The 27,423-nt window shown below is 44.8% G+C and overlaps 1 protein-coding gene across 1 annotated transcript; it reads right to left on the reverse strand.

Moving 5' to 3' along the window:
• Window positions 1-16,447: 16,447 nt before the first annotated feature.
• ZNF648 (zinc finger protein 648) lies at window positions 16,448-25,944 on the reverse strand. The gene is given in 4 exon segments (XM_017524475.2): window positions 16,448-18,313; window positions 18,316-18,534; window positions 21,712-21,851; window positions 25,883-25,944. Coding segments are annotated over 2 exon segments (1,698 nt in total). The 5' UTR covers window positions 18,473-18,534; window positions 21,712-21,851; window positions 25,883-25,944; the 3' UTR covers window positions 16,448-16,772.
• Window positions 25,945-27,423: the final 1,479 nt, after the last annotated feature.

Below are 27,423 nucleotides of genomic sequence, written 5' to 3' on the forward strand. Positions count from 1 at the left end.
ATGTCAATCATATAAGAACAAAAGTTGATAGGATACTAGTAAACAAAATAATATCAATGACATGGCATGGGATTATAAATTTCAGCCATTCTCATTTCTCTAATATCTTCTGCATATTGTAGATAATTAAGCATCTGGGAAAAAATTTACACACAAGAACATATGTGGCAATATTAGTAATAACAACAAAATGGAGACCTGTCTGCTGAGCTTTAGATGACTATCACTATCTCTACCTGTTTGCTAAACATCTCCATCGCAATGTTTGAAGGCTTCTCAAAGTTATGTCCAAATTAGAAATTATTCTGGGGCTTAGCATAATATCCAGCATGTAGAAAATGCTTAAATGTCTATCTGATGAATCAATGCATGATTTTTTTTTTCCAATAAATGGACTTCACTTCCTATAATCCGTCATGCTGAATTGTTTTTCATCTACCCAGTTACATAAACCAGAAAACTCATCATCCTAGACTCCGCCTTTTTACCCTACCTTTTAGTTGATTTGTCAACAAATTCTCCTGATTCCACTTTAGAAACACCCATTGTACCTACTCTCCAAACCATGTCCATTGTCCAAGTTCACCCCATCATGATCCCTCACTTAGATTATTACCACAGCTTCTTCCTTGGCCTCCTGCTTCTAGTCTCAGACTTTTTTTTCCTAAAACTTAGAGCCAATTACACTACTTTTCTCAGAATCCCATAATGGCTTACCATACAGAGGACAAAATTTGAAACCATCTGCTTGGCTAATAAGACCCTTCACATCACTTGACTCCTGCCTATCTGCCTAGCCTCACCTCTTATCTCTTCACACATCCTGACCACGTCTATTCCATTTCACCCTGCAGCAGTAGTGAAGTTATTACAGCCCTCTCAATTTCTACTGGTCTTTCATTCTTCTGTACCTCTGCATATGGTATTGCAGCTGCCTGCTTAGAGTGCCCTCTCTCTACTTCGTGAGTTTGACATCATAGTTTCACTTTTTCTTTAATATTCATCTTAAGGCAAAGTCCTTTGGAAATATTAAAGAGGAGGTCAGGTGAGGACAGAATCAGTTATATGTCTCTGGTGTATGACTATGTATAAAGGTACTGGTTGAAACTATCAGAGTGGAAGAATTCTCGGGACGGTATGCAATGAGAGAAAGGCAGTGGGCCATATTAGAATGCAGAGGAAGAAAAAACCCAAGAAAACTAAGAGGAGCAGAGACAGAGGCAATCTTCCAGAAGCCAAGAAAAAGAAGACATTTAAACAGAATGAGATGACAAAAACTGTCCTCTATAGCAGAGAAATGGTGTAAGATGATCATTTCAAAGCATTATTTGGCACTCTGTGTGGCAAGATGGCCGAATAGGAATAGTTCCCAGCGAGATCAATGCGGAAGGGGATTAATTTCTGCATTTCCAACTGAGGTACCCAGTTCATCTCATTGGAACAGGTTGGACAGTGGGTGCAGCCCACAGAGGGTGAGCTGAAGGGGAGTGGAGCATCGCCTCACCTGGGAAGCACAGGAGTCAGGGAATTTCTCTCCCCTAGCCAAGGGAAGCTGTGAGAGACTATAATGGGAAGAATGGTACATTCTAGTCCAGATACTATGCTCTTCCCATGGTCTTTGCAACTTGGAAGACCAGGAGATTCCCTCCAGTGCCTATAGTACCAAGGTCCTGGGTTTCAAGCACAAAACTGGGCAGCCATTTGGGCAGATACCAAGCTAGCAGCAAGAGTTGGCTTTTTTTTTTTTTTCATACCCTGGTGGCACTTGAACCCTTCACTCCCCTGGAAGGGGGCTGAAGCCAGGGAGCCAAGTGTTCTGACTCGGTGGGTCCCACCCCCATGGAGCACAGCAAGCTAAGATCCACTGGCTTGAAATTCTTGCTATCAGCACAGCAGTCTGAGGTCAACCTGGGACAATCAAGTTTGGGGGAGGAGAGGCACCCATATTGCTGAGGCTTGAGTAGGTGGTTTTTCCTTCACAGCTGCTGGAAAGTTCAAAGTGGGCAGAGCCCAACACAGCTCAGCAGGACCTCTGCGGCTAGACTGTCTAGACTCCTCCTCTCTGGGCAGAGCATCTCTGAAAAAAAGACAGATGGGAGTTTTATATATAAGTCCCAGGACTTGAGCTCTGATAAGGGACAGACTGCCTCCTCAAGTGGCTCCCTGACCCCCATGTCTCCTGACTGGAAGACACCTCCCAGTAGGAGCTGCCAGACACCTCATACAGGAGAGATCTGGCTGGCATCTGGCAGGTGCCCCTCTGGAATGAAGCTTCCAGAGGAAGGAACAGGCAGCAATCTTTGCTGTTCTACAGCCTCTGCTGGTGAAACCCAAGCAAACAGGGTCTGGAGTGGATCTCCAGCAAACACCAGGAGACCTGCAGCAGAGGGACCTGACTCTTAGAAAGAAAACTAACAAACAGACAAGAATAATATCCACATTAACAAAAAAGATGTCCACTTGGACACCCCATCTGAAGATCACCAACATCAAAGACCAAAGGTAAATAAAACCACGAAGATGGGGAGAAACCAGCACAAAAACAGTGAAAATTCCAAAAACCAGAATGCTGCTTCTCCTCCAAAGGATCACAACTCCTCCCCAGCCAGGGAACAAAACTGGACAGAGAATGAGTTTGACAAATCGACAGAAGTAGGCTTCAGAAAGTGGGTAATAACCAACTCAACATACCAGAGTATGTTGACTCTTCTATAAATGTAGAGGGAAATTTATAGCACTAAATGCCCACAAGAGAAAGCAGAAAAGATCTAAAATTGACACCACAATGTCACAATGAAAAGAACTAGAGAAGCAAGAGGAAACAAATCCAAAAGCTAGCAGCAGACAAGAAATAACTAAGATCAGAGCAGAACTGAAGGAGATAGAGACATGAAAAACCCTCCAAAAAAATAAATAAATCAATAAATAAACCAATGCATCCAGGAGCTGGTTTTTTGAAAAGATCAACAAAATAGACAGACTGCTAGCCAGACTAATAAAGAAGAAAAAAGTGAAGACTCAAATAGACACAATAAAAAAAAAAATGAAAGGGGGATATCGCTACCGATCCCTCAGAAATACAAACTACCATCAGAGAATATGATAAGCACCTCTATGCAAGTAAACTAGAACATCTAGAAGAAATGGATAAATTCCTGGACACGTACAACCTCCCAAGACTAAACCAGGAAGAAGTTGAATCCCTGAATAGACCAATAACAAGTTCTGAAATTGAGGCAGCAATTAACAGCCTATCAACCAAAAAAAGTCCAAGAACAGCCAGATTCACAGCTGAGTTCTACCAAAGGTACAAAGAGGAGCTGGTACCATTCCTTCTAAAACTATTCCAAACAATAGAAAAAGAGGGAATCCTCCCTAACTCATTTTATGAGGCCATCATCATTCTGATACCAAAACCTGGCAGAGACATAACAAATAAAGAAAATTTCAGGTCAATATCCATGATGAACATTGATATGAAAATCCTCAATAAAATCCTGCAAACCGAATCCAGCAGCACATCAAAAAGTTTATTGACCATGATCAAGTCAGCTTCATCCAAGGCTGGTTCAAAATACGCAAATCAATAAATGTAATCAATGACATAAACAGGACCAAAGACAGAAACCACATGATTATCTCAATAGATGCAGAAAAAGCCTTCGATGAAACTTAACATTGAAGGCTTTGATGTTTGATGCTTTGTTACAGCAGCCCTAGGAAACTAATACTGAGTCTCAAGGAATTCCTCACTTGTCCAGAATTACCCAGCGAGTTTGGGATAGAGGCAACATTCAAACCCAAGGCTGCCTAGCCCCCAAATCCATGGTCTTTGGATAATGCTGGGGTGAGTCAACCTTGATTCTATTTTACTGTGATAACATGATGTAAGATCAAATACTGACTCATATCAGAAAAGTGATTCCTTCTCTTCTAGTCTTTTTAACATTCTGTGAAAAGCATACATTTCTTTTGTTAGAAAAATTACTTTACACTACCATAGACTTCATAAACATGGTACACTTAGGTTTCATTAAATTTATTAAAAAATATTTTCTTTTTTCGATAACCTTAGCTTACCATATTTTTCTTTATAAACTTTAAAAAATTGATTCTTTTATAACTTTAAAACATAAATACACTGTACAGATATATAAAACGATTTTCTTTTTTTATATCCTTATTCTTATAAGCTTTTTTGCATCTTAATTTTTTAATTTTTAAACTTTTTTGTTGAAAACAGACACAGATGGGCCAGGCACAGTGGCTCACACGTGTAATCTCAGCACTTTGAGAAGCCGAGGTGGGTGGATCATCTGAGGTCGGGAGTTCGAGACCAGCCTGACCAACATGGAGAAACCCTGCCTCTACTAAAAAGTACAAAATTAGCCAGGCATGGTGGTAAATGCCTGTAATCCCAGCTACTGGGGAGGCTGAGGCAGGGGAATCACTTGAACCTGGGAGGTGGAGGTTGTGGTGAGCCAAGATCGTGCCATTGCACTCCACCCTGGGCAACAAAAGCAAAATTCCATCAAAACAACAACAACAACAACAACAACAGACAAACACACATTAGCCTAGGCTTACACAGAGTCAAGATCATCAGTGTCACTGTCTTTTACCTCCACATCTTGTCCCACTGGAAAGTCTTCAGGGGCAATAACACATCCGGAGCTGTCATATCCTACGATGACAATGCTATCTTCTAGAATATTTCCTGAAAAGCCTACCTGAGGCTGTTTGACAGTTAACTTACTTTTATAAGTAGAAGGAATGCACTGTAAAATAACGATAAAAAGTATAATACAGTAAATATATAAACCAGTAACAATAATCACGTATTATCATTATACAGTAGTATGTACTGTACATAGTTATGGATGCTATCTTTTTATATGACTAGCAGCAGCAGGTTTGTTTACACCAGCATCACCACAAACATGTGAGTAATGCATTGTGCTACAATGTTACAATGGCTTTGTCACTAGCTAATAAGAATTTTTCAGCTCCATTATAATCTTATGGGAACAATGTCATACATATGGTCCATTGATGATCAAAATGTCATTATGGGCACATGACTGTAAATCTACATCTTGAGCACTGGCCTTTCTGACAGAGTTTTTAGTTTTGAGGATTAAAACCTTGAGGCCATTCATTCATTGGATCATTCAGCAAATGATCAAATGGGTAATTTGTGGTACAATCTAAGCAAAAGAAAACCTGAAGATGTCCATTTCTTCAAGGAACTTCTAATCTGGAACAGCAATGAATTCTCTACGAAAAGGAGAATCACTCATGGCAGAAAGGTAACAGCTATGGAAGTGGTGAAAATATGGAGGAGAGAGGTATCTTTTACGGTCACTATTGACTTTGTTGATGCCAGAAATACATCATCCTTACTATTCCACCTTTCTCACCTACCTTGCTACCTCATCCAAAATTTGTTAATTCTATGTGCAAAACATCTTTCAGGCTGGCCGCGGTGGCTCATGCCTGTAATCCCAGCGCTCTGGGAGGCCGAGGCGGGAGGATCACGAATTCAAGAGACAGAGACCATCCTGGCCAACATGGTGAAACTCCCGTCTCTACTAAAACTACAAAAAATAGCCGGGTGTGGTGGTTCGCGCCTTTAGTCCCAGCTACTCTGAAGGCTGAGGCAGGAGAATCGCTTGAACCCAGGTGGCGGAGGTTGCAGTGAGCCGAGACTGTGTCACTGCACTCCAGCCTGGCGACAGAGCGAGACTCCATCTCAAAAAACAAACAAACAAAAAAACTTCCTAATCTACCCTCTCTTTCTTCGCCCTCACTGCCCCGTCCTAGTCTACACACTAACATCTGTCCTGTGGGTCCATGCCCGTCTTCTCATTTTCCTGCCTCTAGTCTGATCTTTTCCCAATGCTCTGCACTGAGTGACCTTTATGAAACGTAGATCTGATCATGCCACCTTCCCGCTTCAAAAGCCTAAAGTGTGAACCTCTAGAGCCTTCTAGAATCTGTCCAGCTTTATTTCTTGCTGGACTACTCTATGCTCCAGCCGTATTGGCTAAAAAGATGTTTAGTTTCCGGAACCTATGGTGATCCTTTCGCCGAGGCCTTTCCTACGGCTATTTCCTCTGTCCCCGCCCCTGGGCACCCTCCTGCCTCTGGCAGAGCGAATTCCCTCCTTCCGGTCTCAGTTCCTCCAACAAACCCTAACCTAACCCGTCCAGTCAGGGCGCTTTCCTTACCTAACACCCACTCCCTCGTTTACTTCTCTCTGGCTGGACTGAAGTTGGGCAGAGAAGGGGCTGGTCCGCCTTCCCCTGTGCCCGCCCCTCCCGCCCGGCACTACAGGCACTCAGTGCACTCCGGCTGCGGGCACTGGCGGCTTCCTCTCCCGGAGCTCACTTTCCTGTGAGGCGGGCTGGAGGCGAAGCTGGACCGCTGAGTGTGTTGGCGGGGGCGGCGCGGAGGCGGGCTCAAGGCTGGGGCGGGGACATGGAGCAAAACCCAGAGGAAGACGCGAGGTTTGGTTGGCCAGGAGGCTTATCTGTCAGGACAGGGGGCGGGGCTGGGTCGCAGTACCTTTTCCTACAGCGAATGGGCGGGGCAGCGAAGAGAGCGAAGTAGCGCTGGCCTTGCTCCAGAACCCGGCAGCCGCCTGTGGGGCAGCCGCCATCCGGTGGGAAGCCCGGAGGCCGGCGAGTGAAGGGGGCGGAGCTGGCAGAGGGCACCCCACGCCCGGGAGCCGCTGCGGCACCCGGAACGAGAAGCAGGCAGCACCCTCTGCCCGCTGGGCGGGTCAGGCACCTCCCCCTTGTGGCCTCGGCCTGCTGGTAGCCCCTAGGAGCGCGCGGGAACCGGACGCCCAGCCGAGGAGGGAGGATCCAGGAGCTCCTTCCGGGCAGGATCCGGGGAGTCCGGGCCCACATTGTAAGGGGGCCTGTGCAGCTTCTACCTCCCGTTCTCTGACCTGGTGCTGCTTCAGGTACCTACAGGCAGGTACCCTATAGGCTGTTCCCTGGAAAGCAGAATTGGTGGTCAGTTCGGGGTATGAGGAAAGATCCATAAGCAGAGAGAATAAATCCTTTGCACTTACATTTTACTTCTTTTATTCCTCACCTCTACCACCTTCCCCCTTACCCCCAGATGGGCTGCAGGTGACATCATCTTATCCTTGATATATTCCGGTCACAGAAGCCCCTCAAACAACTTAGAAGCAGCCCCCGCATGTCACCAAATAATAGACCACAGCTGGCGTGTAAATGCCACCAGTTAGAGATGTGTAGTAATTTGTGATTTCCTCATGAGTAGTTCAAACTAGAGATTTCGAAATTATTACTAAATTTTAATATTAATCTAAATATTACTAATAAAGTTTACTATTATTACTAAATGCATAGTCTTTGGAGCAGAAGTTGTGCAAAAGGAAGATTTGGATAAATACCTGACAATTCACCCAGTATATTACTTTCTTTGAAGCAATTAAAGAGGTTTGTGTCTTGTCTTGAGTAATTAATTTACTTCGGTTGCTGTTTAAAATGCTTTTAAATTTTCAAAACACATCTGTGAGGAGGTCTCCACATCTTCAGTTGAAAACTGGAAGAAGCAAAGAAAGAGAGAGTTTATCTTTGAAAAAAGCACACCTAACTTTAATAATAATAAATAAAAAAGGCGGTGGATAGAAAGCCAACAGCTTTCTTCATAGGATTTGAAACCATAACTGAAGGTAAGGCCATCTGCCACACCCCCTTTGTCCACCTCTTCAGTCACCTCTCGTTATTCAACTTACCTTCTAGTCAGGTCAAATGAGTTTCTCCAGACTCATCTTGCTTTCTTATATCTCTTTGTGCATAACATTCCTTTACCTTCCTAATTCCTATTTTACCTTTGAAATTCAGCCGATGTATCAACTCTCCTAGAAAGTTCCAGTATCTTTCCTCCAAGTACAGATCTTTCCACTGTATTCCATCGAGTTCTGGGATGTTTCTTTTGGTGGCACTTTTTGGTGGCAACCCTGCGGCCCCCACCCTAACGCCATCTGCTGGACTTACTGTCAATAAGCTTGCTTTGGGCTTATGAGATCCAATAAATATGGATTCATCTCAAACTGTGTGTGTCTCACCTTATTCATTAGTTGACATTTATCAAATGCATATCCCAGGCACTGTTCTGAATATGTGAGGACAAGAGCTTCAAAATGCTAAAGGCTTACAATATCAGAGCAAGACGCTATTGGGAATGAGACAGACCAGCATGTTTCTAACAAGAGAAACCTGTGTATGTGATTGCAGAATTTTACAGGTGCTCTTGAAGTTTTTTCATGGGCCATATTCATATTCTGTGCTTTATTCAGCTTCATATTTTTTCTCTAGGAAGGTATCATCAAGAGTTTTGCAGGAGGACATTGTTACTTTTGCTGAAATTCTGTCAACAGAACTAAGGTTATATATTATCATGCCCCTTCTCTTTCCAATAACAAATGACCTTAAAAATAGCATGGCCTGAGATCTATGCCAAGAAAATATCCACATTATATTTGTAATTCACGCTGCTCTGAAGTTGAATTTGTGATTATTATATTGAGACTATATTAAAATAATTCCCTAGTTGCATTTATTATGCTCATGAGATTTGATGATTTATTATTAAACCTCTTAGAGTTAATATGTTTATTGCCCCAATCTTCTCTGAAGGAAACTTGGGAATTGTCTTTCTTATCCTTAATTAGGAAAATACAAAATGCTTTTCTGAGCACATGGGAATTGTTTTCCCTTGCTCAGTAAGACCGACTCACCAGGTTTATTAAACAAAACCCTCTGATAACAGATAAAATGTTTAACTTTACTATTAAAATTACATGTAAAGATAGTCTGTTAAATAGCAGATCAGCTTCAACCTTCTAGTTCCTCATTTTATACTTTTTAGGGAAGAAGGGTTTTTTTTCCTCTGGTTAAAAACATACTTTTAAAAAAGTAACAATTGCCAAGTTATAAGTGTATTAGTTTGCTAGGGCTATAAGAAAGTGCTATAAGCTAGGTGACTTAATAGAAATTTCGCCTCTCAGTTCTGGAGGCTAGAAGTCTGAGATAGGTGTCCTAAAAGTTGGTTCCTTTTGAGGGCTGTGAGGGTGAGTCTGTTCCAGGCCTCTCCCCTTGGCTTTATTAATGGGCATCTTCTCCCGATGTCTCTCCACATTGTATTCCTTCGATTCATGTCTTTCTCTGTGCCCAAATTTAGACAATGGACTGAACGTGTTCACCCTAAAATGCACATGTTGAAGTCCTAATCCCAGTGGGATAATATTTGAAGATGGGGCCTGTGGGAGGCGATCAGGTTATAAGAGTGGAACCTCTTGATTGAAATTTAGCGCCTTTTACAAGAAGAGATCCGAGAACTGCTAGCTCTCCTGCCATGTCGTGATGCAATTAGAAGTCAGCAGCAGTCTGCAGGCTGGAAGAGGACCTTCGCCAGACCCCAACTCTGCTGGTGCCCTGATCTTGGACTTCTAAACCTTCAGGATTTTGAGAAATAAATTTCTGTTGTTTATAAGCCACCCAGTTTAGGGTGCTTTGTTGGAACAGCCAACTGAATAAGACAACTTACATGAATAGACTTACGGTTCTGTGACTTGACTTTTTCACTCAACATTTTCTAAACCTGTACTTATAGCTCTGCTTCATCTTAACTGCTATTTAACATCCCATTATATTAATAAAACACAATTTGTTTATGTATTCCTTTACTGAAGAATATTTAAAATGTTTCGAAAGTCTTGCCATTACAAATTACGCTGCAATTAATATTCTTACATATATATATAATCACCTCATGTACACTTAAATTTCTTAAGGGGAGTGCTCTCCTGCTTTGCTGATTGTGTTGCCTTATCAATAAAAAAGCTTAACTGCTTATCCTCAGTATGACTCTATTTATAAATTATATAAATGTCCTATTGTATTCACATGTAGTATCCATTATAAAATGTAAATTTTTCCTTAAAAGACAAATACAAAGTTCTACTATTTTCTTCCAATATCCCGTTTGAATTGCTAAGGTATAAGGTATAGATATGTTGATCACTACTTATATGACTATCATATCATCATCATACTATATTGATAGTATATCAATATAATATTAAATCATATTAGTCTCCAAGAATTCTATCATAATTTGCATTTCTTTTATCAGAGTATAAAAATTTCCATTTCTCCACATCCTTACCAACACTTGATATAAATTTATACTTTTAACGTTTTATTTTGTTTTATTTTTTTTTTGAGATGGAGTCTCGCTCTGTCACCAGGCTGGAGTGCAATGTCGTGATCTTGGCTCACCGAAACCTCCACCTTCCTGGTTCAAGCGATTCTCCTGCCTCAGTAGCTGGGATTACAGGCGCACACCACCATGCCCAGCTAATTTTTTTTTTTGTATTTTTAGTAGAGACGGGGTTTCACCATGTGGGCCAGGATGGTCTACATCTTTCGACCTTGTGATCCGCCCACCTCGGCCTCCCAAAGGGCTGGGATTACAGGCATGAGCCACCACACCTGGCCTAACATTTTATTTTGAAAAAAACTTCAAACTAGCAGAAAAGTTGTTAGAATAATACAATGACATCCTGTATAACCTTCACCTAGATTCACCAATTAATAACAGTTTGCTGCACTTGCCTTTTTTTTCTCTTTGTCTATTTTTGCAAAATAGGGATAATATTATATTTTCCTCAAAGGATTATGTTTTAGGCTCTGAAGAACTAGGAATTTCTCCTTTTTCTAGGGAAGACCATACATTAATTCACTTATCTCTTAAGTAAGCATTGAATATACCAAGAAAGAGAGTGACCAAAGGGGATTTATACTTAGAATTCCTTATCTAAGGATAAGTGCTGATGTCCAGATATTATGCAGTGTTTCTACCCCCTTCTCAAAGGCTGCCTCTTCCTGAGCCCTGGAACTAGTAAGGCTCACTCGGCAATGAAACAGATTACAGAAGGGTATCTATACAACAGCTGAGTCTCATCCAGCCTAAGTGGCTGGCCATTGGAGGGAATGTGGCAAGAGGAAGCAGACATGTTTCCAACCTTTCTGGCAATTTACTTAGGGCAGAAATCAGGGCTCGTGGTGACATTGAGTGACTAGTCTCTTTCTTGTTAGGAGAAAGTTATTCCTTGTATTATTGTTTGTTTTCTATGGCAGCATTACAAATTACCAACCAAAATTCAACAGCTTAAAAAAAAAAAAACAAGCATTTATTATTTTACACAGTTTCCAAGGATTGGTAATTTGGGAGCCACTTAGCTGCACAGTTCTGGCTGTTGGTCTTTCATGAGGTTCCAATCAAGTAGTCTGCCAGGTCTCCAGTCATCTGAACTCTGACTGGAGCTAGGGGATCCACTTACAAGCTCACTGATGTGGCTGCTGGTGGAGTACCTACCCCAGTTCCTCACCACAGGGCCACAAGGCTACTTAGGACATGGTGGCTGTCTTCTGCCAAAGCAAGTGAATGAGAGAAAAAGAGAGAGAGAAACAAAGTATCTTATGGAAGCCACAGTACTTTTTATGACCTAGACTCCAAAGTCACACACCATCACTTCTGCTTTATTCTGTCCATTAGAACCGAGTCACTAAATCCAGCCCACACTAAAAGGGAAGGAAACTAGGTTCCAGTCTCGAAGAGAGGCGTGTCAAAGAATTTGTGAACATATTTTTAAAGCCACCACAATGACGATGGAAATTAAAACTGTAAGCAGGCATAACTTCTAAACCAAAAGGCAGGAAATTTGCTACATACTCTCCTTGTTGCAGAGAGACAGCCTGTTTTTAGAATGAACACATAGACCTTACTGACACTTGCTTAACAATAACGGATAATAGTCATGACCTATTAATCTTGACTGCATTCCTGGAAAGGAAAATTGCTGCAGACCCCATGTGGGAATATTTTTCAAGGACCTTTCATAACAGATTGTTGTAGGACTTGAGATAATGAATGTAGCGCCGATCCCTAAAATATGTTCACTAAATGGTAGCTATTTTTATCCCTTCACCAAGTCTCACTGGCTCCACCGCCGAAATCTGTGGCATCTCCTCATCTTATCTCTATCCCCACTTTTCCTTGACTCCATCTAAACTACCACAAGGAATCCCTGTTTCCCTCCTTGTTTTTGACCTCTTCCGTGTCTTCGTTTTTAGCAAGAGGTGTTTTTCTTTAAATCTTAGTGATAACTTGTATTTTATAGCAGTTCTATTCATTTGCTGAACCAATCTACTGAGTTCCTGAGACTCCTAAACAGAGAAACTCTGAACCAATTTGACTGAAAGTCGTAGGGTAGGGGTGATTAAGGAGAAAAACGAGGAGGAGAGAGGGATAAAAAACATTTTCCAGGCAGTGGAAAAATTGTCCTGGCATGGTTTCCTGCAGAATGTAGAGAGGGAAATTGATGTTATAAATGAGCTTTCCTCTCAAACAGCTGCCCTCTTCTGGTCTGACGAAACATTGAGTCACTCCATCTTTGGCAATATGTTCATGGGTCACTGAGTTTATAGTTTGTATTCTAGTTCTGAGGCTAGCAATGACATCTGCTTGAGTGTTCTGGCAATTAAACTAATGCCTTACACAAAATTTTCTTCCAGGCAAGATTTTTTAAGGTCTAGTTGGAATTCCTGGGTGATCTATTGTGTTCATATCAGGTTAATATAGCTTTTTAATGTGCATGCACTTAGATTACCGAATGTATAAATGTTGAATGCCAAGATTAGTTGCTGGTGTATTTTTCTGTGTGAGGCTCAGGCAGAGAATGTTTCTTTAGTCAGTGATATGAAACGACAGTGGGCCTTCAAGGAAGTATTACTCCTTTAATTCCAATTTATTTTCCCTGGCCAGTTTATCGACAGTTTCCAAGCAATTAATGATTAAGAGCTGCCAACCCAGACTCTCCCAGATCCATTAAGTCATTCACAGATCTTCGTCCCTGAGTCATACCATGATTTCTGTTGTGCTGTGTTTCAATTTTTATCATTGTTTGAATTTATTGTCATCCACTTTAAAAATGCACAGCATCAACAACTCCATTCCAAACAGAGGCAGTTGTCCCTGTTAAGAACAGTATCTGGAGCAAGCATGTATAAATATCAAATCATTACTATGCCAGCCATTTTCTAGCTGTGATATCTTGGGCAATTTAACTTATTTCTCCCTTGATTTCCTAATCTTTAAAAAAATGGGGATAAGAGTCACTGTAACTTTGCTTTGAAAATAATTAACATATATAAAACACTTAGAACAGTTCCTGGCACATACTGAACACAATGTAAGTGTTGGCTATTATCATTATGATCTAAAGAATATGGGTCATGATCACTATAGACTCGTGAACCCATCAGGGGAATTTTTATTAAGTGGAAACTTATAAATGAACATTGGGTATATTCAAATAAATTTTGGCAACCTATACTGTGGAAACAGGATTAACCCAGAGAGAAACTTTAAATCTTTTTGTCACAAAGAAGGCCCTGCCCCTATTTTATTTCATTTATTTATTTTGAGACAGCATCTCACTCTGTCACCCAGGCTGAATTACAGTGACATGATCACAGCTTGCGGCTGCCACCTCTTGGGCTCAAGTAATCCCCTTGTCTCTGCTTCCCCAGTAGCTGGGACTATATGTGTGTGCCACCACACCTAGCTCATTTTTCTGTTGTTGTTTTTTGAGATGGAGTTTCGTACTTGTCACCCTGGCTGGAGTGCAGTGGTGCGGTCTTGGCTCACTGCAACCTCTACCTCCTGGGTTCAAGCCATTCTCTGGTATATTTATCCCAGGAGTTTGAGACCAGCCTGGGAAACTTATATTAATTTGAATATGCCCAGTAAAAAATGTTCATTTATAAGTTTCCACTTAATAAAAATTCCCCTGATGGGTTTAAGCAATTCTCCTGCCTCAGCCTCCTGAGTAGCTGGGATTACAGGTGTCCACCACCATGCTCAGCTAATTTTTGTAAATTTAGTAGAGACGAGGTTTCACCATGGTGGCCAGGCTGGTCTTGAATTTCTGACCTCAGGTGATCCACCCGCCTTGGCCTCCCAAAGTGCTGGGATTACAGGCATGAGCCACCGCACCCAGCCAACCTGGCTCATTTTTAAATTTTTTATAGAGATGGAGGTGTCACTATGCTGCCCAGGCTGGTCTCAAACTTCCAGGATCAAGCAATCCTCCCACCTCCGCCTCCCAAAGCCCTGGGATTATAGGAATGAGCCACCACACCCAGCTTTACCCTGATTTTTAATTACATAATAGAGAAATAAGATCATCTGCTTTGACGTACAGTGGGTTCATGGAAAACCAGAAAGTAGCTCAGCATAATTTGGGGCATGAATGTGAAACAGAATAACCTATCTTCAGGCATTGATTCTTCTCCAAAGATGTAATTCAATTGCCCCTACTTTGAATGAACAGACTCCACTGGGCAGAATTTGTCTCAAGCCACCTCACAGCTGGTTGGTTTCTCTTGTCTACTCCATGCACTGTTGCTTTCCACTTGTGTACCACTGTCTGGTCCAGTGATATGTGACTACTGGTTCCAATGGGATTTCCTTCTCCTCAAATACCTACTCAGCATGACCCTTGCAGTTGGTGTGAGAAAAGACTGGTTGGGACAATTTTCCTTAAAATCTGACTTGTTTTGTGATAGGCCTGAAGGATTATCAACTTCTCTTTGACCTAGTCAGTACATTCTACCCCTTATATTCCAGAAACATAGTATATAGCACCAAAGATACCCAGCACAAGCAAATCCAGCTTTTCTGCCTATTAACAAGTACACTGACTTCTTCTCCAAAGCTATGCCCATGTGGAAGCCATACATAGATACCACACTGCAGGCTTTATCAGTAGTCAAGGTTAGGGTTCAGCAAGTTACATGGTTAACAAACAGCCCCGGTGATTCCTATGCAACTAGGCTTTGGGGAACAACTCCTTAAAAATTACAAAACAAAACCAAATTTTTAAATTTGTAAAACCTATACTAATGACCATCTTCAAGAAAGGATACAATGAAAAGGAATGATCCTTCAGTCTTCAAATATTTTATTGATTACCTAGCAAAAAAATGTTAGCTTTTGCTCTCTTCATAGTCACAAGTTCATCTCTTGACTTTCCTACCCATTTACGGCTGTTGCATTCAGCCAATGTTTCTGTCATATAGTAGGATCACTCTAAATTTTACCTACTATTACACTTCTATTTTGCCAATGCAGATGAAGAAGCTGAAGCCCAATGTCACATCAACAGTAAAGGATGGGGTGGACCCTTTTATTAAGGTTACCTTGATTGAACAAGGCACAAGAATATCTGTCTATCTCTCCGTCTGTCTTACTTCCCTTTGGTGCCCCTATATGTCATGAGAATGCTATTTAGAGGTCACATCCTAGGTCCAAATCAGGTAGAACCCAAGAGAAATTCAGATTTGGCATTCTTTGGTGGCAAAAATTCTAGGAATATACTGAAGATACTCCCCCAAAAAAGGAGACTATGCTTTCTTGTGGAATATCTCATTTAACTTCAGTAAGATGAGAAGTGCCATTTGCCTGCATGCACCAAGGACCTCTGTGAAGGTCATAGATTCCTCACAGTTGAGGTTCAGTGCTAAAAACTACTGACTTTATACAGATCACTATATGCATCAATACACTTTGAAGAATGGCTGTTAGTAATGCAAACTTTGAAATAACTTCATCAGATAACTGTGAGTCATGTAGGCCTTCATATCTGGTTTTAATATTCTGAAGCACAGACAAGCCAATGGCACTTGGGCAAAGGGTGTTTTATTTACTTTAAATCAAGGCTAATAATTCAGACAAATTTAAATTGAATCAAAAGGTTTCATGAACCACGGTCAAGGCTTTGTGGAGAAATTCTACATGTCTCTCTGTAAATGAACCAATTACTTTGTAAATATCACATATAACTTAAGCCCTCAGAGTACAAACAGGAAAAGAGACAGCCAGAGAGAAGGCACATATGAATTTTGTGGATAAGATTCAGGTTCAATCTACTTACTAAATTCCACTATAAAGAGGAATGGACTTCTTTTTCAGATGCTAACACTGTACTGAACTTCTAGAATAACTGGAATAGAACATAAACTACCTTCTCTAAGATGAAGGCCTTGTCTACTTCAAAGGCAAGGCCCATAAAGATATACCCTAAGGTGAAGCCATTTCTGCAGTCAAGTGAAATGATGGGATGTTGGGCTGGGCTTGAGTCCATCCCACAAAGGCTTTGTTGCTTTGGGGGAGTTCACCGCAGGGACCACTTCTGGGGAATCCTTTATTTACGTGAAAACCAAAAAGCACCTTTCTCTAAAAATTATCAGCCCCTCATGCCTTTTACTTGAAAACAGCTTTGAGGGTAGGACGGGTTAGTCTTTTTCCTCACCTTATGCCCGGAGCCCTGCACAGTCCCAAGCATGTAATTCTAGAAGCAGTTTCTGATTGATTGTGGTCCCCCAACCCAAGAAACTAAACCTTAATCAGCTCCCACTACTTTGTCCTTCCCTTTTCCAATTGCTTATGACCTCTGACACTCAGAACCACTGATGTGAAACCACACACCTGGGTGCTCTCTCGGTGGTGACTTTCTATTCGAAGGATCAAATACTTAATCAAATGGACCACTCAAGACCGGCGACCTACTGGGAGGCCTGGCTGACCGGTGCGGCTGGCTGGCAATATCATGTGAGTGGGTTCACCTGGGAAGGTTCCAAGTACTGAGGTCGACGGTGCTGTCTTCACTCGTCAGAGGAGGAAGGGATGGGCTCCTTCTTGCAGGTGCCATGCTTGGCTCGGTGACGTTGGAGGTGATTGGACCGGGTGAAGGCCTGGCCGCAGTCCTCACAGTGGTAGGGCCTCTCTCCGTTGTGCATCCGTGTGTGCTGGGCCAACTCAGAGGCAATGCGGAAGGCCCTGCCGCACTCGGCACAGAGGAATCCCTTCTCCCCGGAGTGGATCTGTTGGTGCCGCTTCAGGGTGGAGGAGCGGGCAAAGGCCTGGCCACATTGCGTGCAAGCAAAGGGCCTCTCGCCGGTGTGGATGCGCTGGTGGCGCACGAGGCGCGAGGGCTGCGCGAAGGCCACGCCGCAGTCAGCGCACTTGAAGGGCCTCTGGCCCGTGTGCAGCGTCTGGTGCTCGGCCAGGTTGGAGGACTTGGTGAAGCACTTGCCGCAGGTGGGGCAGGGGAAGGGCCGCTCGCCCGAGTGCACGCGCTGGTGCTCCACCATGCGGCTGGCCACAGCGAACTCGCGGTCGCAGGCGGCGCAGCGGAAGGGCTTGGCGCCCAGGTGCGTGCGCTGGTGGCGCAGCAGCGACAGCGGCTTGTTGAAGGTCAGGCCGCACTCGGAGCACGGGAAGGGCTTGTCGTTGCTGTGCATGTTGCGCTGGTGTTTGCGCAGGTCCGAGGAGCGCACGAAGGCCTTCCCGCAGTCTGGGCACGGGTAGGGTTTCTCGCCCGTGTGGGTGCGGATGTGCTTCCGGTGGTCGGAGGACCAGGTGTAGGCCTTGTCGCAGAAGGAACACCGGTAGGGCCGCTCGCCGGTGTGCAGGCGCCGGTGCTGCTGGAGCGTGCCGCGGTGGGAGTAGGCCTTCCCGCACAGCTCGCACGCGTAGCGCTTGGCGTCACCGCGCGTCTCCGCGGGGCTCAGCGGCTTGCTGGGCTCCTGGAAGGCCCTCCCGCCCCGCAGGCGCCTGTAGGGACGCGCCTCGCCCTCTCCGCCCCCGCGCCCGCCCACCTGGTTCTGTACTTTCCTGCTGATTCGCCCTTTTGCTAGCACCGCGGCTGCCAAGCTGGCTGGGGTGGCCGACGCCTGGGCTGGTGTGGGTGTCTCTCGCTTGGGGAGGTCCCAGTTGCTCCCCGGCCTGGGGAAACACAACAGAGAAGAGTTCTCTGCGGACGTGTCTACACTTTTGTGTGCACAGAGATACTTTCCATTGCTGGGGAAGCAGGATGGGACATCCAAGGCTGCGTCCTGGTTTGCCCCCAAGTCTCCATCATCACCCGCAGATAATCGGTCCCTAAGAGGTTGCAGCTGACCTAACAGCTTGCGTGTGAGACCACGGGGAAGGGTACCCAGAGCTGTGCTTGCTCCCGGGGAGCCCTGGGTCTCACTGATCTTTGGCACATCTCTGCTCCAGCTGGCTCTCCCGGATATCTGCATTGGTCTCTGCCCCATGCCCCTTGCACTGAAAGAGTCAGAGAATTTCTCCTCTTCTTTGCCTAGCGGACGGGGCCATGGCAAGTCAGGATTGTCACATATTACTGGGGAGCTGCCCCTTAGGCCACTATGTCAACAGTACCCTCTTTTTCTGACTCCCCACCACCTTCATCCTCACTCTCTAAGTTCATGCTCAGCATCTGGGGGTCATGAGCCTCCTCAGTCAAGCTACTGAGAGGAGACGCCTCTTCCCACCTGTCCTGGGAGTCCACTTGTGCCATGATGTTCAGGCGCTTCTATTGCCTGCTCCTCTGAGGAAGAACCTTTGCTCAGCTTGGGATACCTGCAAGAAGGGAAGTGTGAAGAGAAAATCACAAAGAATGTTCTTAATCGCTTTCATGCCCAGAGGGACTGAGGTTCTCACTACCGCTCTGTCTCTGATTGGCCTCCATGCGAGGCATATTTTTGAGCCTCACTGAGGACAGAGACCTAGCTCTGCTGAAAATCCCAATCATCCTTATTCCCTCTGGAGAGCCCACTTGCTAGAAGAAGCCCCAGGAGACCATGCTGTCAGGAATAGCCAGAGTGGGACATTATTGGGTGCCAGCTGTGCCCTGTCACTCCTGGAAGGCAGAACAGAGTATTTGGCCTATATGCCCTCCTCTCTATTCTAGTATCCACCTTTTGTAGGACTGTGAGTTGAGCAAAGCTGTTTTTGCAGAACTGGGAGGGGCTGGGATTCCCAGAATTCTTTGCAGCAGCCCAGTCATTGGCTCAAAGATACCCACAGCCTTTTAACTGGGAGTAGGGATGCAGGGAGACAGTTTTCTGCCTTATGCCTACAGATGCCGGTGCTCAACCCTCAACTGCTAACCAAATGTGTCCTTTGTGAGCATGGGGGACAACTCGATGACATGGTAGGAAGCAAGCTCTGGTCCTCCTAAGGCACTTACAGTGTCTGCAACTCAGGAAGCTGGAAACCAGGCTGGCTCTTGCTGTCCCTGCCAGGGGTGCAAGTCAGCCATCCCATGATGGTGTCAACTAGGGATCCCTCTCAGGCCCTGGGCCACCTCTTCCAAAGGCAAGGAGAATGAGGGTGAGTCAGGAAGGCACCAGGCATGTTCCCAAGAAGACACCAGCTGCCCCTCACAGCTTCAGCAGGCTTTCTCAGGCCCTTGAAACTTCTGAGGCACTTCTAACTGCCAGGGAGGCTACCCATAAGCACCCAGGGGGCAGAGGATGCCCACTGAAAGCTTGACTAGTCTTTGAAATTTTGCTTCATCATAAACATTCAGGAGAGTTTACATTCTATGTTGTGTTTGTTTTACAGAAAATAGTGTTTTTCAAGTTACCTTGGGTGTAAATGTTTAATCTTCCCCCAAGTGTGCCATATTGATCCCATGGCATGCCACACATGCCCACTGGAGTACATATCTCCCGACTCAAGAAGCATGGATGTAGGATTTCAACTATAAGGCATGAGACATGGGAGCCATGTGGGTTTTATTTTCAAACTTATTTTATTTTAGCTTGAAGACACAGAGAAAGCCTGCTGGAGGACTGGTTAACAAGGATTGGGTGAGTGACATATTTTAAAGGAGTTAGTAGACTGAGAGGCAGGATACTGAGGGTCTCTCCGGGGACTTTAGTCTGGAGAGAAATATCTGAGAGTCCCAGAGGGGGTATTATAACTCTCATTTTTCTGGACACACGTTATGAGCCAGGTACTATGTTGAGTGGTTCACAAACATGATTTCATTTATTCCTCACAGCAAACCTTAAGATAGATGCTATTATTATATTATTCTTTCAATTTTACAGACCAGGAAACTGAGCTTTTTTGAAGTTACTTACCTGCCCAAGGCCATGCAGCTCATAGACAGCAGCAGTGGGGTTTCTCTCTAATTTCAAGGCCATTATGTTAAGCCCCAAATTGTCCTGGCTTTCAGCTGTGGCCTCCAGACCGAGGCCTGCTCTCGGGCTGGGCTCTGCCCAAGAGCAGCTACAGCATCCTGGGGTGAAGAGCCATGGCTTTCTACAGGTATCAAAGCCCCTTGTGTTTTCCAGGCCAAGGAACCTTGGCTGCAGGGCCTCACTGCTGGGCTCCTCCCTGCTCTCATTGACCCAGATTGCCCTCCACCAAAGAGAGAGGCCAGTGGCTGCCCATCAGAGCTGGGACCCGTGTTACAGAGGCTACTGCCTGGGGTGCTCATGAGTATTAGTCACTGTTTACCTTCTGAAAGCTCCTTCTCTCTACCTCTGCCCACCTTTCACTGCCATCTCAGAAGGGATAAAAGGAATGATCTTTGTACTTGGCTGTTCCAGTTACCCTGTCCCTATCTCATCCAACTGTTCTTCCCCAGTGTCTGCCTGATCACAAGCCCAGTTACCCTGTGTGTATGGAGGGGAAGCAGTAGGAAGGAATCCTTACTTTCTACTCTGGATACAGAAGCCGTGGATGGAGGGAGGACACATTGCAGTTGTGACTGGAGTTCAGCATCTCATGTCCCTTTGTGCCCCAAGCCCAGGGACTACTCCTCTTCCCTCACTGCTTCCCTCACCCATCACATGGCAGAAGGTAGCTGGCATGCCTTTTGACAGGAGCCCAGGTCGGACGTGTGCTCAGCACAGTGGATCTTAGGGAGTGAATGTGTAGTTCACAGAGGGGACATACCACTAACCAACTTCATAGAACTTAGCAGACCAGCAGGCTTGATCCAGGGATGTGCGTCCTCCATCAGGGACAGCAAAGGGATGCTGGATTTGTATGAAATGCATGTCTTAGGTCTCCTTCTTTCTCTATGATGGCATACTGCCTGTTTCTGTGGCACTGTTCACAGATCACTGACTTTACCCACTCCCCACCCCACCTCCAGTACAAATACCCTATTTTCCACAGCCTGTGTTTCATTGTCTTCCTCTGGGCCACAGGGGAGCCTCCTTAGGGTGGCACACAGCCTTCCACTAGCTAACCAATCCCTTCTCCAGAGCCTGCCAGGAGACTTTCTTTTCAGATGAGGAATCCCTCCTCCATCTGAAGCCATGTCCCCAGCAAATGTGTCCTGCTTTCTTTCTCCTGTTGATGCCTCAGGCGTGCTCTTGGCCACCAGGAAGACCAGAAGGCAGGCAGAGGCACAGGGAGGGATTTTCTGGCAAAGTCTGCATAACTATACCTGGCCTGGAAGAGGAACACTGGTGCCATGGTATAGCTGGCCTCTCTGCTCTCTAGATGTGCTTGCCCCTGGAGGCTGTCAGAGCATAGTCCTTTGCTGGAACTTTCTCTGCACTTGCCAGGCAGGAATGGACCAAATGCAGCCTCCAACTCCCCGACCTCATACATCCATCAACACTCTGCAGAAGCCTACCCTGAGGGCTTGCTGCAACCCCGACCCAAACCCCTCTTCTTTCCTTCCACTTTGGACTACAGTCCATCCCAAGCAGCCACCTCCTGCTTTCTCCTCTGCTCACAGCTCTCAGGCCTTGCTCTCCATTCCTGGCTCACACACAGACAGTTGCTTACCTGGGAAATGCAGACAGCAGTGTGGGCCCCCCTGCCCTGGCTTCTGTGACACGTGGGCTCTCAGCAACAGGAACCAGAGTTGAGTACAAATCAGCAGAGATGGTGTCTCTGTCTCTCACGCTTTGTGTCCAGTCCAGCAGCTGCAGAGAGAGCCTCTGGAGGTGGGGCCAGTGTAATACACTCAACCTTCCTGCCTGCATCCAGAAAGCAGCTTGGGAAATAGAGTGGGGCTGCCCTCTCTCACTGCCTGAACCGATCCTCCAGCTCCCTCTGCTCCTGCCTCCCCTCCCTGCCAAAGCCAGTCTCCCTCCTTCCCTCCTCTAAGTCTTCCTGCAGATGGCCCTATGCCTCCCTGTTCACTTTCACTCCTTCCTTCCACAGAGCAGTCCATCCTTCACTTTACCCCTGGTATGCCCACGGGCCACATGTCACTTGTGAGCTTCCTGGACAGTATGGTTTTTCCTTCCTGGAAGGCAGAACAGAATATTTGGCCTGTATGCCCACCTCCCTATTTTGGTACCCATCTTTTGCAGGACGGTGAGTTGAGCAAAGCTCAGTTTTTGCAGAACTGTGAGGGGTTGGGATTCCCAGAATCCTTTGCAGCAGCCAGTCATTGGCTCAAAGATGCCCACAGCCTTTTAACTGGGAGTAGGGGTGCAGGGAGACAGTTTTCTACCTTACGCCTACAGATGCCAGGCCTGTCTGTGGTCTCTTTCCACTTTCAGCATTGGTTCCCATGCAGGTTCATTTTGAAGAGGATTGGCTCGGGGTAGAAGACTCAGTATGTTCAGAATTTTTACCCACTCAAGTCTAATGTGCATTTATAAGGAAGAACATTCAGGACATTAAAATGAGATGGAAGTGTGGTTCCTGTGATGTCACTAGGTGGTCACAAACTATACTGCTTGACAGCAGGATCTGGGTCTGGGATTGAATCTTACTACTCACTAGCTGTGTGATCTTGGGCAAGTTATTTAACCTCTATGTGCCTTAGTGTCTCATCCGCAAAACAGGGACCAGGATATTATTGCCATCGTGGAAGTCTGGGGAGGATTAACTGAGATAATGCATGTAAGGAACTTAGCTTAGTGTTTGGAACATAGCAAATACCCAGAAAAGTTAGCTACTGTTACTGTTGATGATGTTAGCTATTGTTACTGTTGATGAGGTTTTTTACATTTTAAGTTCTCGGGTACATGTGCAAGATGTGCAAGTTTGTTACACAGGTAAACGTGGGACACGGTGCTTTGCTGCACCTATCAACCCTTCCTTCACCTAGGTATTAAGCCCGCATACATTAGCTATTTTTCCTGATTCTCTCTCCGCCCCATACTACCCTGACTGGCCCCAGTATGTGTTATTCCCCTCTCTGTGTCCATGTGTTCTCATTGTTCAGCTCCCACTTACAAGTGAGAAGACACAGTGTTTGGTTTTCTGTTCCTGTGCCAGTTTGCTGAGGCTAATGGCCTCCAGCTCCATCCCAGTCCCTGCAAAGGATATAATCTTGTTCCCTTTTATGGCTGCATGGTATTCCATGGTGTATATGTACCACATTTTCTTTATCCAGTCTATCATTGATGGGCATTTGGATTGATTCCAAGTCTACTATTGTGAATAGTGCTGCATTGAACATATGCATACATGTATCTTTATAACAGAATGATTTATATTCCTTTGGGTATATACCCAGTAATTGGATTCCTGGATCAAATGGTATTTCTGTTTCTAAATCTTTGAGGAATCACTACATTGAGAAATCACTTCCACAATGGTTGAACTGATTTACATTCCCACCAACAGGGTAAAAACATTCCTATTTCTTCACAACCTTGCCAGCATCTCTTGTTTCTTGACTTTTTGATCGTCGCCATTCTGACTGGCATGAGTGGCATCTCATTGTGGTTTTGATTTGCATTTCTCTAATGATCAGTAATGTTGAACATTTTTCATATGTTTGTTGGCTGCATGTATGTCCTCTTTTGAGAAGTGTCTGTTCATGTTCTTTGCCCACTTTTTAATGAGATTGTTTGTGGGTATTTTGTAAATTTGCTTAAGTTCCTTGTAGATTCTGGATATTAAACCTTTGTCAGATGGATAGATTGAAAAACATGTCTCCCATTCTATAGGTTGTCTGTTTACTCTGATAATAGTTTCTTTTGCTGTGCAGAAGCTCTTTAATTTGATCCCATTTGTCAATTTTTGCTTTTGTTGAAATTGCTTTTGGTGATTTCACCATAAAATCTTTGCCTGTGCCTATGTCCTGAATGGTATTGCCTAGATTTTCTTCTAGGGTTTTTATAGTTTTGGGTCTTACATTTAAGTCTTTAATCCATCTAGCATTAATTTTTGTGAAAGGTATAAGAAAGGGGTCCAGTTTCAATTTTCTGCATATGGCTAGCCAGTTCTCCTAGCACCGTTTATTAAATAGGGAATCCTTTCTTCATTGTTTTTGTCAGGTTTTTGGAAGATCAGATGGTTGTAGATGTGTGGTTTTATTTCTAAGTTCTCTATTCCGTTCCATTGGTCTATGTACCTGTTTTTGCACCAGCACCATGCTGTTTTGGTTACTGTAGCCTTACAGTATAGTTTGAAGTTCGGTAGTGTGATGCCTCCAGCTTTATTATTTTTGCTTAGGATTTTCTTGGATATACAAGCTCTTTTTTGGTTCTATATGAATTTTAAAATAGTTTCTAATTCTGTAAAGGATGTCAATGGTAGTTTAATGGGAATAGCATTGAATCTATAAATTGCTTTGGGCTGTATGGCCATTTTCACAATATTGATTCTTCCAATTTATTATTGATGATTTTGTTGTTTTTAGAGAAGACATGGTTCCAGGGCTTCTTTTATATCCCTGTGGCCCTGTTCAAGCTGCATCTCTTCTGAACAGCAGTTTTCAGAGTGGGATCCAGAGAAGCAGGTTTCTCTATCCCCTTGGTATTTTTAAGGCATGGTTTCAGAGGAAAGAGGCAGGCGGCAAAGACATACCTCTAGTTCTTTGAGTTTGTATATCTGGAATAGGGTTCAAATCCTGATGTCCATAGAACCTCTGAAATAAAGTGCAGAACTTGGACATGTACTGTTCTCAAGAGGATCCTTAGCAGCCATCCATTTCCTGAGGGGGCCATATCCAAAAAATGTTGAGAACCATTGGCATTGGGGGAGGGCATGGGATGGGGAGAGATGGTGAACACTTAAAATAGCTCCCATAGCCAAGTTATCAGTTAGTGCCGCCACCACCCCACATCCCAACATGGTTGATCAAAATACCCCAAGTGTCCATATAGAACAGGCGCCGAGCTTCAGATAGCTTTGGCAAGAAAGAACCTAACTCCTCACTGACTGGTGAAGGAGGCTGTGGAGGCAAAAGCTGAAGCTGGGATGAATGTGTGTGTGTGTGTGCACGCCTGTGTATGTGCGTGTGTGTCCCACCCATTCCCAGCCTCACAGCAATGGTACATTTCTCGAGCAGTTACTAGTGCCAACACTATGCTAGCATGACACATGCAATGCCCCAATTAATCTTCATCACATCCTGCTGAAGCAGCTACCAGTGTGATCCCCATTTACAGATGAAGGATACAGAGCCATAGGCATCTTAAGGACCACAGCCACACAGTTCCTACATAGTGGAGTTGCAATTTGAACCAAGGTATCAGAGTCTGCGCTCTTAACCACTACCACACTAGATTCCCAAATGCTGTCCCTCACAGCCTGCATGCTTGGCCTTTGCTCGACTCCACCCTTATTTCCTTCTGGAAACCTTTAGTCCCTCCTCCCCAAGACTATGTGACCTGTGTATCTGTGATCACGATAGTCATTCTCCCAGAAGGCATTCTTCTCCCTCAGCCTTGCTGCCCAGAGAGATGGTTCCCACGAAATGCCTGCACAGCCTTATCACCTCTTCCTTATCCAGCCCGGACAGCCTGTTTTCCAACATGCTTTATTTCTAGAAACTGTAACAATTCAGTAATTACCAGACATCTTGGGACGTCCACGTTAAATTGCCCACATGATTCCTTGGTTTTCAAGACACACTGGTGTTACCGTCTTACTGGTATGGTGTCTTGAAGGGATAGGCCACCTAGTGGTGAATGGCATCAGGAGCGGCCTGGTGCCTACACCAAGAGACAAGGTATACATAAGCCCCTAAGCTCCCTGAATCACCTACCTTGATACGTCCCGCAAGCCATCTTAAGAATGCTGTTTTGAAGTGCCATGTGCCTCTTATCTATGTGAGACTTCCCCATCCTAATGAATGGCACAGAGCAGGTGCAGATCAGGCCTCAGATCTGAGCCCCGGGTCTTGCCTATCCTCCCACTGGTCAACCTATTGCTCAGACTCCAAGGGACAGGAATCCCTTCCGTTTCCTAGATGTGCTTCTCTTTTGACAGCACAAGCACATTTACCGACTCGTTTAATCTCCCCAACGCTCACTATAAGACCCACCAGGCATGGAGAGTGGAAGCGCCTTTCCCTAAGGCCACATCCTTTTCCTGCTTTTAAGAATATTTGCAATCTGTATCATTCTGCCCAATTCCTTAGCATGGAAACAAGAGAGGTGTTCTTTTTATGTATTTGTTATCATTTGCAAGTCTGCCTCTAGTATCTGGCAGTTGCCCTGAGCTGCCGACTGGCAGTAGTGAAAACAAGGGTCTGCCTGCCTGTCAAGGAAGAGGAAAAAGGAGAGACTGAGGGAGGAGCACAGAGGAGAAGGGCATTTGGTGGGCATGGTGCAGGAGCTCAGTGGTGCCTGTCAGCGACGTGGACTGAACGGGTGGAGTGGCGTGACATGGTGGAGCATGAGCCACACTGGCCTGTATTCTTCCCCCGCTCTGCTGCCAGCAGTCATCACAGGACGCTGCCTGAGCTGCTTCCAAACAGCATGAATGGTTGGCAAAGTATCATCTAACCTTCTTCCTGCCCCAGCCCTTCTTCCTTGAGGAGGAGTGATAGAGCCATGTAAGTGGCCAATACATGGTGGAGACTTTAAATATTGTTTTACTCTCAGGCATCAAACTTTGTTGAATACACGTGAGGAAAGCAGAATTGGACAGGAACTCAGGACACAATCTAGAGTCAGAAAGACCTGCCTTTAAATCCCGCTTCTGTTTGTTTTAATGATCTTGGTCCATTGACTTAACTTCTTTGAGCCTCATGCTCTCCATCCATAAAATGGGAATAAGAATAATTTCATGACAGGGTTGTGAAATGACCGGAAACCACATTTTGAAAGCATTTGGTCTACTGTTAGCTGTATAGTGGTTTTTCAATAAATTAGAACCCTTATTATGTTTATCCTAGGGCTGTTGTGAGCTTGCTGATAGCTTTCCTCCATCCCTCTTCTTCCATAATGCTAGTCCTCCATTACCCTGCTTCCAGAAGGGTGACATTCTCTGATTCTGTTCCCCAGCACCAAACACTCCCACAGAGACTGACCAAGCAGCCTTTTTTGAGGCCAGTGACATTCCTAGAGCAGCGACATCATAAACGTGGGACTTCATCGCATGCAACACTCGGCACATGTGGCGATCTGTGACAGGGTGGAAGGTTCGTGCTCTCTGGGTGGGATCACATATGGCAATGACATCACATGTCAGTACTTCCTGCCACCTCCTGCAGAACAGTGCCAGGTAGAATGCCTTCTCTTCACTAACTCAACACCACCTGCCCCAGTGAAGGCTGCACAGTGTGGCGACGTGGTATGAAGG

Source organism: Cebus imitator, unplaced genomic scaffold (assembly GCF_001604975.1).
Source record: "Cebus imitator isolate Cc_AM_T3 unplaced genomic scaffold, Cebus_imitator-1.0 Scaffold33, whole genome shotgun sequence".
NCBI classification, from domain to species: Eukaryota; Metazoa; Chordata; class Mammalia; order Primates; family Cebidae; genus Cebus; species Cebus imitator.